Source organism: Gavia stellata, chromosome Z (genome assembly GCF_030936135.1).
Source record: "Gavia stellata isolate bGavSte3 chromosome Z, bGavSte3.hap2, whole genome shotgun sequence".
Taxonomy (NCBI): domain Eukaryota; kingdom Metazoa; phylum Chordata; class Aves; order Gaviiformes; family Gaviidae; genus Gavia; species Gavia stellata.
The window spans coordinates 72,314,069-72,326,627 of NC_082637.1; the positions used below are offsets into that span (position 1 = coordinate 72,314,069).

The 12,559-nt window shown below is 51.4% G+C and overlaps 1 protein-coding gene across 1 annotated transcript; it reads right to left on the reverse strand.

Annotated features, from left to right (window-relative positions):
* Positions 1-6,766: 6,766 nt before the first annotated feature.
* Positions 6,767-9,407, reverse strand: LOC132320737 (cyclin-dependent kinase 4 inhibitor B-like). The gene is made up of 2 exons (XM_059834038.1): positions 9,264-9,407; positions 6,767-7,075 (listed from the first exon to the last, which is right to left on the reverse strand). The coding sequence occupies exons 1-2, from the start codon at positions 9,405-9,407 to the stop codon at positions 6,767-6,769; spliced, it is 453 nt and encodes a 150-aa protein (XP_059690021.1).
* Positions 9,408-12,559: the final 3,152 nt, after the last annotated feature.

The following is a 12,559-nucleotide window of genomic DNA, read 5'->3' on the forward strand; positions in this document are numbered from 1 at the left end:
AGTGTTGAATAGCATTGCTTAAGGGAACAACATGAGTTGAAAAAACCAGTAATTTCTATGTACACCTTGAAAAGAGAAAAAAAAGAAGTTTGAGTACAATGTTCAATCCCCAGATTTAGCAACATATGGAATGAAGAATCATGCCTGTAGTAGGTGAAATGTATCTTACAGGACAGATGAAGTCTGTCCAGTTGTTTGGTTTCCTACAGTGTGGTTCCTCTAGCACAAGGAGGAAGACACTTGATCTCATGGAAATCTTTTAATTTGACCTTATAATCTGTGTTTTATTAATTAATTAGTGCTTTATAAGAAGCAGCTTTTGTATGGGCTTTTATCCACTGTGTAAGAAGGTTCTGAAATACATTTTATTTGTTTTCATACCACGGTCAAGCATTTAAAACCATTCTTTCACATCTGCCTGAAGATAAGCCAGCAAGATAAGCCAGTAGGAGGAAGGTGATGGTAGGAGTTGCTTTCCCCTTAAAGTGCATGTGAGGAGGGCAGTGGAATCAGCTCTGTCCTTGGACCTGATCCATATTTGATACAAATTCACTTCTCCATGGTGTTACTAGTACCTTGGCTTGATTCTCATTTCCTTCTCTGGCCCTTAGGCTGCTCGGACCTAAGGTGAAAACAGATGTAAAAAGCCGTAAAGCTAGCAGTGTTCAAATGCTTGATCTCCGGAGGCAAGGAATGCCCTCCCTCCCATGATTTCCACCAAACAGGGTCCACTGTCTAACTGCAAGTGGCGCTGCTCATCAGCCATGTGTGTTGAATGTCTGCAGGCACGAGCATTGTTTTAGAAACCACACAAAACCATTGACCTGGGTTGGGATGAGGTGGGGTAGAGGTAAATGTCTGTTGTGCACCTTTTCAGACTTAGGCAGACTCTGCCATGTTTGTCTCCCCTTTCTCCAGGCACCTTTTCCCTGAGCTGGACCTGCCTCTTTTCCCCTTGTTCTGGACACCCTGTGCCTCTACTCCGTCCTCCCAGCTCTCAACATGCCTGTTTTCTTGCCTTTTTACCCAGTCTGTGCTGTCAACCACCAGCACCATGTAGAGAAAAAGATGGTTATCTTGGGACTTGCTCCCTGTGGGAGATCATAGAATCACAGAATCATTTAGATTGGAAAAGACCTTTAAGATCATCAAGTCCAACCGTAAACCTAACACTGCCAAGTCCACCGCTAAACCATGTCCTTAAGTGCCTCATCCACACGTCTTTTAAAAACCTCCAGGGATGGTCACTCAACCACTTCCCTGGGCAGCCTGTTCCAGTGCTTGATAACCCTTTCAGTGAAGAAGTTTTTCCTAATATCCAATCTAAACCTCCCCTGGTGTGACTTGCAGCCATTTCCTCTTGTCCTATCACTTGTCACTTGGGAGAACAGACCAACACCCACTTGTCATGGTTTAACCCCAGCTGGCAACTAAGCACCCCACAGCTGCTTGCTCACTCCTCCCGAGGTGGGACTGGGGAGAGAATTGGAAGAGTAAAAGTGAGAAAACTCATGGGTTGAGATAAAGACAGTTTAATAGGTAGAGCAAAAGCCGTGCAGGCAAGCAAAGCAAAACAAGGCATTCATTCGCTACTTCCCGTCGGCAGGCAGGTGTTCAGCCATCTCCAGGAAAGCAGGGCTCCATCATGTGTAACGGTTACCTGGGGAGACAAACACCATCACTCCGAATGTCCCCCCCTTCCTTCTTCCCCCAGCTTTATATGCTGAGCATGACATCATATGGTGTGGAATACCCCTTTGGTCAGTGGGGGTCAGCTGTCCCGGCTGTGTCCCCTCCCAACTTCTTGTGCACCCCGAGCCTACTCACTGGTGGGGTGGGGTGAGAAGCAGAAAAGGCCTTGACTCTGTGCAAGCCCTGCTCAGCAGTAACTAAAACATCCCTGTGCTATCAACACTGTTTCCAGCACAAATCCAAAACACAGCCCCTTACCACTACTATGAAGAAAATTAACTCTACCCCAGCCAAAACCAGCACACCACCTCTCCGCAACCTCCTTTCAGGTAGTTGTAGAGAGTGATGAGGTCTCCCCTCAGCCTCCTCTTCTCCAGCCTGAACAACCCCAGTGCCCTCAGCCGCTCCTCACAGGACTTGTGCTCCAGACCCCTCACCAGCTTCGTCGCCCTTCTCTGGACACGCTCCAGCACCTCAATGTCCTTCTTGTAGTGAGGGGCCCAAAACTGAACACAGTAGTCAAGGTGTGGCCTCACCAGCACCGAGTACAGGGGCACGATCACCTCCCTGCTCCTGCTGGCCACACTGTTTCTGATACAGGCCAGGATGCCGTTGGCCTTCTTGGCCACCTGGGCACACTGCTGGCTCATATTCAGCCGGCTGTCGACCAACACCCCCAGGTCCTTTTCTGCGGGGCAGCTTTCCAGCCACTTGTCCCCAAGCCTGTAGCGTTGCATGGGGTTGTTGTGACCCAAGTGCAGGACCCGGCACTTGGCCTTGTTGGACCTCATACAATTGGCCTGGGCCCATCAATCCAGCCTGTCCAGATCCCTCTGCAGAGCCTTCCGACCCTCCAGCAGATCAACACTCCCGCCCAACTTGGTGTCGTCTGCAAACTTACTGAGGGTACACTCAGTCCCTTCATCCAGATCATTGACAAAGATACTAAACAAGACCAGCCCCAATACTGAGCCCTGGGGAATGCTACTTGTGACCGGCTGCCAAGTGGATTTAACTCCATTCACCACAACTCTTTGGGCGCGGCTGTCCAGACAGTTTTTTACCCAGCGAAGAGTGCGCCCAACATCAGACTCTTACGTTCTAGATTACCACTCCCACCTCCTCAAGTAGCAATGTCTTTGTTCAGAAATCACATGTAGGAGGCTGCTTCCTGAGAAGAGTGACTACATCAATGGCAGCATGAGCTACCTAGTTCAGTCATAGGAAGTAGGGTATTTCTAATAACATAACCTCTGCTAATGGTGTGAGCTAAACTCTAAATGTCTTGTCCCCTTGGTCCTTTGTGGAAACCCTCTCCCTGGTTGCACAGCCCCTGGCTGGAGCAGTAGGTGCAAACAGGGCTTCTCACGGCCTGCCCTCAGTCCTGAGCTTACACTCACTACCAAGAGAGATGCTGGGTGTAGTGGCAAACATCTGTGTACCTTTCTGTGAGGCAACCTGAAGCTTCTAGCTGCAAGGTTCTTAGTTTTCAACTCCTAAGGACCCCCTCTCATTTCACTTCCCCTTCTTGGGCTTTCTGCAGCGCAGAAACACTTTCTTAGCAAGTGTTTCTACCAAAAGCATGCGGGTACTTATGAGTACATGGCAAGAAAGAGATAAAAATGTTGAGAAATTTGTCCTCTGGTCTGTCTTCCACAGAGAAAAAGTGTTCCGTCTTAACTTATCTTCTTGCACCGTATTAAAGTATTCCTACCTCTTTTTCCTGTAAGTTTGGGAAAGAAAACAAACAAAAAAACCAACAACAACAACAACAACAAAAAGAAATGGTGAATTACTTCAGTGACTGTCAGATTAGGATTGATTGGGACCTGGTTAAAAAAAAAAAATCTAGAACCACTAGGTAGATCATCCCTCATCTCTACTGCTGGGAGCGATTGCCCCCAGAGCTCTTCTAAGATATGAATGTCTTCAGAAGTCCTCTCTCCAGCACCAGGTCCTGTGGCTTACCTGTCCCATCCTCAAATTCCTCACTTTGTTCTGTGAGGGCTCTGAGCATTTCCATTTTCCTCTTGAGACTCACAGTGCTTGAGGCTTATCTTCTACGTAAGTAGGCAGTGAGGTTAATGTATTTCCACAACTTTGGCTCAGGCAAGGTCAGGTGATGACTCTCTTTCCTAAAATTTTTCGGTTTTTCACTTCTGTGAAGCTTTCGAAGACTGAACATAGTATGCAAAGCCTATGGAACCTTAGACACAATAAACTTTGGTACATGTAGGTGAATTTAAAGGGGATTATGCCTTTTGTAAAGCTTGGGAGTCATGTTCTCAAAAAGTAACTTTCCAGAATGTGTGATAGAAAACACTTTGGTTTTCTAAGTGTCATTACACCTGCAGGGATTTGTATTAAAAAAAATAAAGCTTGGCAGAGGACACCACAATGGAAAATATCTAGTCAAATTATTCCAATGCTGGGGTTCACACACAATTGAAGCATGCTTTGTAGCACATAGTGCTGCTGGCTCCTCGTCCAAAGAGTGAACGTCTACGACAGAAAGGAAAGCGGCATAAAGCTGCTACCTCAATGTGACAAACCTATATTTTTAAAGACTTTTTATAGAGACAAAAAAGTTGCGAAGACTTTTTCGCAGAGGTTGAGCTGGACACTTGGAGGGAAAACCTTTTTCTATACTTTCCTAAGCAGTGTGAATTCTTCCTTTGCTTCCCTATTCCCGGTGGCAGCAGTGAAAGGAATGTTGCTCAGTCCGGTGAATTCTTTGTTCAGCCGCACTTAGACCACCTCCGAAATGACCGTGCGGAACTCCGTCCCAAAACCTCTTCATCCTCTTCTCTTCAGATGACTTCCCAAGCAAGTTTTGGGCTTTGACAGCTCCGAAGCCAAAGCCCGTGGGAAAGTCACGCTCTTCCGGCACGGTTTTCCCGGGTGGGGAGAGGCTGCGTGGAAACCCCGTGGGCATGCCGGTGTGACTGCCGCTCCCCTGCCATGTTCCTGACGGGACTCCCCGGGGCTCTGACCCTCCTTCCCACGGGGAAGGGGGCTCCTTCGGAGGGCAGCCTGCGGGCAGGGCGGCGGGCAGCGGGGCCGGGGCGTAGCGGGGAGCCGAGAAAAGGCAGGGATGCTCCGCGCCCGCCGCACCGGCCGGGGTCTGCCGGCGGCTTGGACGGGTGGGACCGCCACCTGCCCTCAGGCCCGGCATGCAAGCCGAGGGGGTCGGGGGAGAGAAAAACACGTTCGTCCCACCCGCCCTGCCCCTGCCCTGGACCGATTTGCTGACCCTTCCCCGCCGGCCGCCAAACGCCCTCCGGGGCGGAGCTCGCTCTCGATTTGGCCCCGAGGAGCTGGGAAATAAGCTTTTATTTTTGAGGGGAGAGTGATTTCTTTTTTCCCCCGCCCGCTCCCCCTCCCACGTTAAAGAAATGGGGGGCAGAAAGCCGTTCCTTGGCACACTCGAGGCTGGAGCGCCTATTCCCGCTTCCTGGTGGGTGCCCGGAGCCAAGTGCGGGCTCCTGCGCACGGGCAACAAAAACACCAACGCATCTGCGGGAATCGGAAAGAAATAGCCTTCAAGCATAGTATGCTCCCGTGGTGCCTTACTCTGCTGTGTGTGCCACCGTTTTTCTAGCAGGAGAAAAAAAAAAAAAATCTTTCGCTTTTAAAAAGATCGTAAAGTCACGCGAAGGTACGAATTGCAGTTGAGCTTCCCTGTTGCTCTGTAAGCGTTGTTTTAAACAAGGAAATCAGCGAGTTCCGTGGATGTTTTTAACTCGAGTATGTAGGTAGGTGAATAATACACATCTGCCTGTAAGTTCCGTGAATGTGTTGTGTGTATGCATACGTATTTAGGCACAGACGCAAAAAATGTAAGCGACGAACAAAGTCGAAATAAATAACACCGCCCAACACTGAGTAGTGCTGCGTACAGGACCGTTTAATAGTTGAACACAAGGATTTTTTTTTAAACCAACCTCTTTGATATTTTGCTGTTGAATAATAACAGGTATTTCGTCACACATAAGTCGTAGGAACATTGGGTAGACGATGGAAATCGCATAGGAGAACAGAGGCAATTGCGTGTGAAGAAATTCAGATTTATAACCAAGCTCAGTCATTTATTTTTTGTTTCCAAACGCCTGGGCTAGAGACCCGGAAAGCTATCTTAAAAATACCGAGGTCGTTGCCCAGATCTTCTGAATTAACGGCGTATCTCCAAATGTTAAAACTCTGCAGTAGCTAAACAATTACCAATTGGTTTCTCACATGAATAGCCTTCCCCAAATATATCTGTGCAAAATACTTGCATTAGTTCCCAGACTGTAATCTCTATCAGTGTTAAATATTTTAAGACTTTCGAAGTTGAGCGGTGTGATGAGGGGAGAAGATTTGAAAATTAATTAAATTTGTAAACGGGATGGCTAAGGTGTTCACTGTTTCGGAGCGCTGTATAAGAGAATCTCAAGGCATCCCTAAAATGCAGAGCTCTCGCGGATTGTGCGATAATGAATAAAATCAGTACCGTCGTGAATGAGACACGTATCTGATGGAGATCAAGGCAGTGGCTTGCAGGACAGTGAGCAAGTCTCTAAGGGCGTTTTCACTTCTCTAAACCGCCTGAATTTAACAACAAATGGAGGGGGAAACGACGAAATTTTTTTTTTTTTTTTTCCCCTGGAGCACCGGAGAACCGTTCTCTGCTTGTCCTCCGCCTGCCGGGGAGCCTGCGGGGGTTGCGGGGGGGGACGACCTGGAGCGCTCCCCGCGGCCGCGTTTGGGTCCTTTCCGCTTTTTCTTTGAAAATTCAGCAGCATGCGTCGCCTCGCAGAAGGAGGACACAGAGTGCCCGGGGTGTGTGGGAGGAGCTCTGGGGCAGAGGGACAGAGGAAGACCCTCCCCAGCTCCCGGGAGCACCGCCAGCCGTGAGCGCTCGCTCGACGGCGGGGGGACTTGCCCGGTAGCTGCCGCGGAGATGCGTGCAGGGGACAAGGGGAGAGGGGCTCGGCGGGGGGAGGCGGGGAACGGCTGCCGCCGGGGCTTCGGGCGCTGCGGCGAGGGAGGGCGGCGGACAGCGGGCGGGGCGGGGGGCGCGGCCGGGGATGGGTCAGCGCGCAGCCCCCTCCGCGGCCGGCCCGGCTCCCGGGGCGTCGGCGGGGAGGGGCGGCGGGTGGCGCAGGTAGCGGCCCACCGGTCCGTGCGGGCCCCCCGCCGCCACGTCGAGGGGGAGGCGGCCGCGGCCGTCGGGCAGGTCGAGGCGCGCCCCGGCGCGGTGCAGCGCCGCCAGCGTCTCCAGGAAGCCGGCGCGGGCCGCGTCGTGCGCCGGGAGGCAGCCGGTGCGCGGGTCGGGGCGGTTGGGGTCGGCTCCGCGCTGCAGCAGCAGCTCGGCCACCCGCGGGCTGCCCAGCATCATCACCTGCGGGGAGAGACAGCGTCAGCGCCGCGCCGCGCCCGCCCGCTCCGCGGAGCGCCGCGGCTCCGGAGAGCCGGGGGGCGGCGGCTGGGGGCTGGGGTGTCTTCGCGGCACAGTTTTCCCATGTCAGCTACGTGTAGCTGTGACCTGCATGAATGCACACGGCTGTACTCGATGATCCTTATGGGTCCTTTCCAACTTGAGATACTCTATGGTTCTATGATAAATTAAAATACTAGCTACGGTACGTGTGATTTCCAGACTGGGTACCACGTATGTGTATGCTCTGTTCCACATTTTACACCATTTATATATACCGTGGTATATACGGTACCTGTGGGGGGTGTGTGTATACACACACACTAATATGTACATATATACATGTGTATATACATATGTATATACTCATATGTACATATATACACACAGGCAGAGGTATAATGTGTGTACATATATATACACAATATATATGCCATTTATATATACCATTTATATGTACCATTTATTATACCAGAAACTGTGCGTGTGTGTTTATACACGCACCCTACGTATTCTGTGAGAGCCCTGAGGAGCCTCCTGCCACTTCGGATGCGTTACTGATCCGTCGATGAGCAGCGCCGCTGCAGCGCACCAACCGCGGCCGGGCGAGGCGGTGGGGTGTAACGGCCCTGGCAGTGGTTCGCTTCTTTTCGGTGCCCGGTGTGGATTTCCCCCCTCCCGAGTTGCGGGTCGAGCCGCTTCCCTCTCTCCCAGCTCTGGCTAAACCTGTGCTGCTGCTCACAGGAGCAAGGAAAGCTGTTGCGCGCCCACGGGTAATGCACAAAACTTTCCTGCTGAGCCCTAATGCCGCTCTGGAGCTGAACCAAAAGCAAAAACTTCTGGCAAGGTCTGATCGTGCACGATTGAACAAAAGCAAAACAAAACCAGCTAAACAAAACCAACAAACAAACAAAATAAATTGACACTTAGGGTTTTACTTCCCGCATTCTCCCGGTCGCTTTCAGTGGAATTTTAACCTCCATAAATTGAATCTTAACGCTGTAGAAAATATCTTGAGACAATAGGTTTTCTCATTATTTTCTTTCTCCAGAGAATTTGGTTATGGACTACAAATATTTGGTTTTATTTATAAGTGCAAAAAATGCTTATAAATTTCATAATTTATAAATTCCTGTAGAGGTTAAGTTTTTCAGAAAGATAAAGTGAGTCCGCATGTCAGAGTGGCAGCCATTTTGCAAAGTGCTGGTAAGGGAAACAGAACTTAGTCTCACTCTGAAATGAGGGGAGGAAAGAGAAAAATTACAACAATTTGGAGACCCTTTTAATCTGGAATTTGAACCTACAACAGAAACAAAACGAATAACTTTCTCAGTGCCTTTCTCAGTAACTTACTTTAGAAAAATATTTCCTTTTCCATATTAAAGTGCAAGGACCAAAATGGCTGTTCAGCTTAGCTGGTGAATCATTAAATATATCCCTTCAAATGACAACTCGAGAAAACCTTTTCATGAAACGCACAACTCACAGTACATTAATCGTTCAATTAACATTTAAAACCTTTCAGCTTAAATATGTCGATTAATATAACACTCTTCTAGCTCTCAGGATGCCTGGAAAGCAACTCCACTACACACTGGTACTTACAATATCTATCAATGAATACTACCACTATTGATGAATAGTGAATATTAAAAATACTAATAATAATAGTGACGACTACTAATAAATACCCAGTTTCAAGTTACAATTTCTACTCAGTGACAATTTCTACGCTGTCCTGTGTGCCGTTCTTTCTCATGAAAACACTAGTAAGGGACCCCACTTCGATTTCCTTGGGGAAGAAGACCCATTAAGGCTATATTTAAAACAAACAAACAAACAAGAAAAGTTGATCTAAGCGCAGTCAGCTCCCCGAACCCATCTGGAAGCGGATTTTGCAGTCCCACTTCCCCTTTTGAGTACCCTCTAGCATAATTCGTTTGCTGCCAGCGGTGCCCCTCTAAATTCCATCTAGTATTTGCAGGAGGGCGAGGGTTCAGAAAAACGCCCGCTTCTATTCAGGCAGCTGCGGCTGGAGTCCGGTTCCGATAATAACAATAAAAACTTATTCAAAACCCGAAATCCCTCCCCCGCCAGCGTGGCAGACCACAGCTCCCCCCACCCGCCACCCCCGCCCCCCGGTGCTCCGTACCTGGAGCGGGGTCCTCCCGAAGGAGTTGGTCCCGTTGGGATCCGCGCCCGCGTCCAGGAGCTTCCGCACCTCCTCGCGGTCCCCGCGGGCGGCGGCGCTGCACAGCCGGTCGCCGGAGCCGTCGCCCCGGGGGGACCCCTCCATCGCCCCCCGCCGGCCCGACCCGCGCGGCCGCCCCTGGCTTTCCGTCTCCCCTGGCCGGGACCTCGCCCGCCGCCGCGCTGCAGCTCCTCCTCCTCCTCCCCGGGGGCAGCGGCCGCCCCCCGGCCCCCACCGGGGTAGGCGGCCCCCGGGCACGGCCCCGCGTACCCCCCCTGCGCACACCGCGGGCGGGGCAGGGCGCTGCAGCGTCCCCCCGCCGCCGGCTCCAAGCGGGGAGGGGGGGCGCGGTACTGGCGGCTGCGGTGAAATCCGCGCAGCCTGCCGGGGGGGCACGGGGGGCGGCGGCGGCGGACCGCGGGGTGCCGGCAGACGGCTCCGCAAGCTGAGGGCAGGGGGCGGCTCGGCACGCCCGCGGGGGACCACGATTTCTCTCCCCCACGAGAGTGCGGGGCGGCTCCCGCGGGGGCTGCCTCCCTCCGGGAGCGCCGTCGGTGGGGGAGAAGGAAGGGGATGAGGGCTGCGGCCCTGCGCCACCCCCACACCCCACATTGGGGTGGGGGGGTGAGGGCAGGGGAGGGGGACGCAGCCCCACCGGCAAACGGCTTCTCCGGGTTGCCCGGGATGGCCGCAGCTGCCCCGGCCCGGGCAGGTGGGATGCGCCCCGCGGTTGTCTTGCGTGGGGCGGGAGGCGCAGGGGGGGTTGACCAGAGCCTTCCCGGGGCATAGAGGGACTCTGGTGCGAGGGATGGATTTGGCTTTTGCCTCCGGAGGCGGGGGGCCTGCCCTGCCCCGAGCCCCTCCGAGCGGTGGGTCCGGCTCCGTCCCTCCGCCCCGCCGCCGGCCGGGAGCAGGCAGCCCGGATGAGGAAGAGAGCCGTGCCCGCAGGAAGTCTGCGATCCACCTAATGGCACCCGGCAGAAGAGGACCGCTTCACCCCGGCCCTGCGGGAGCCTCTCGCTGGCAGGAAAACCGCGGCGAGACCCAGCCGCGTTAAGGTAGGGCTCCAGCCCGGCAGCCGGAGGCTGGGCAGGGCCTCGCCTCGCCGCTGTGAACGTCCACAAAAAACGAGTACCTGACTCCTCCCCCTGCTTTCCGTCCTCCCACTTATCCCTCCTGGACAAAGCGGCTCCCCGCTGCCGGCCCCGTGACACCACACACACACAAGCGACACCCCCCCCCCCCCCGCCCCGTCGAGGGGAGCCGGGGATCGGCGCCAGCGCCCGCGGGGCTGCGAAGCACCCACGACCCGCGGCTCGAAGGTTTTATTCCGCCACCTCGAAGCTACGGGCAGACTTGGGTAAGAGGCAAGACGAAGGAGGGGGTTTAAGGCTCCCGCATTCCCCCAGAGCAACGCGGAGAGCGGGGCGGTTCGGAGCCACCGCCGAGGTCGGAGAGTGAAGTGAGCAAATACAAAAAACAGATTAAGGAAGTTTTTTAGGTTTTTTTCTTTTTTTTTTTTTTTTTTTCCCCCAATGTCATTTCCCTAATCTCCTCTTTAATTGCAGAAAACCGGTGCCATTGCCACAGGAGCAGTATCTGCCGTGCAGATGCACCTTTGTTCCCTTCGGCGTTAACCTCCCCCGGCCGCTCGGGCACACGAACCGCCCTGCGTAGCGAAAGGGGAAAAACGGCGGGTTTATGTCCACACGTACCGACGGCCGAAAGGCAGAGGCATTCTTGGATGAGGAGAAACAAACACAAATTTATCCCTGCGTAGACAAGTCAGAGGTTCACTGAAATTTCCTTGTTTGGGGGCCTTATGAGCCTCCCTCGCGAAGTTTCCGGGGCAAGTGGCGTTGCAAGAGCAGGGTGCGACATTTGAAGGGTGCTGGGGTGGGGTGAGACGCCCGCTCGGCAGGGACCTGCGGCGGGCTCCCACGCACCGTGGCTTTGCAGCACCGCATGGTGCAGAGCGGACCCCAGGGCTGGCGGGCGATTACAAAAAATAAAATGAAAAAAAATCAGCAAATAAAGTTTAAAACTGTATTTTTTTAAAAGTCCGTAAAGTCTGAGAAATTAAGAGGAAAGGATCCCCCACCTAACAGGCGAAGCGCCCTCCAGTCCGTCGTGCGCTCTCTGCCATTAATGATAACCATGTAGAGATAAATCCCAGGAGAAAACCTCCTTGGTTACATGTGTCCTAAAATTACAAATCAATAATTTGTAAGTAAGGCGCGTCAGGGTTGCATATTATCGCTGGCTAATCTTGCTTTCTGTGAAATAGTATTGATAGTGGATCTCTGTGTGTGTGTGTATAAATATATGCATACGTGTCTTTTTGTGAATATATAAGTATAAAAAAAAAATCTATACACTCACACGTCAACGTACTTCTAAGTGAAGACGTTACTAGAAGAGTCAGAAGGCCTGTCTGCATCTCCGTCCCTGCTAAAATCTGTTAAAAACTACAAAATCGCAGGACGGCATAAAACAACGAACAGGGTTCCGTGCTAATGATCACTGACCCTCCAAAACACTTATCAAGCTATTGGACCATTAAAACGACACAATTTTAAGTCACATTATTGAAGTAATACAATTTTTCCCCCCACAAGTGCAAATCCTATTTTGCACAATTCTGGTACCGACAAACGACCTCAGATTAATCGAAACATAACAACACACCGTCATACCTGAAGTTAGGGAAATAATAACCGAGCCTGTGCTAATGTGTTTTGAAAACCACCCTTTTATTACACTTGTGTTCTTGGGGGAAGGGATGAGAAACCGTCTGCTCTCCCCAACAAACCTTACTGCAAAGATATTTTCCCGAAAAAAAAAAAAAAATCCATCCACGTTAAGCTATCTCACTATTTTACATTTCTACTCTTATTTCTTTCTAAAGTCACTGTTCAACAACACAGACCTTTGACACTGAAAACAGATCCATTTTAATACTACAGTACAGCAATCCTGCAAATTGTTCTGAGATGTTTTGATACTAGCACACAGGACGGAAAAGGTAATTTTCAGTTACAAAAGCAGCCATCTTACGCCCTGTTTAAGGCTTAGCAAGTACTACCCTTTTAACGAAAAAATAGGGAAAACAAGTATAAAAAAAAGTATTTCAAAACATTTACGCGAGTTATTTTACCATCTAACAAGTATTTCGGTAATAAGTTTAGGGGTTAATTAAATACTACAAAGAGACAAACTATAGAGAACATAATAGTGGGATTTCCTCGCCTGTAAAT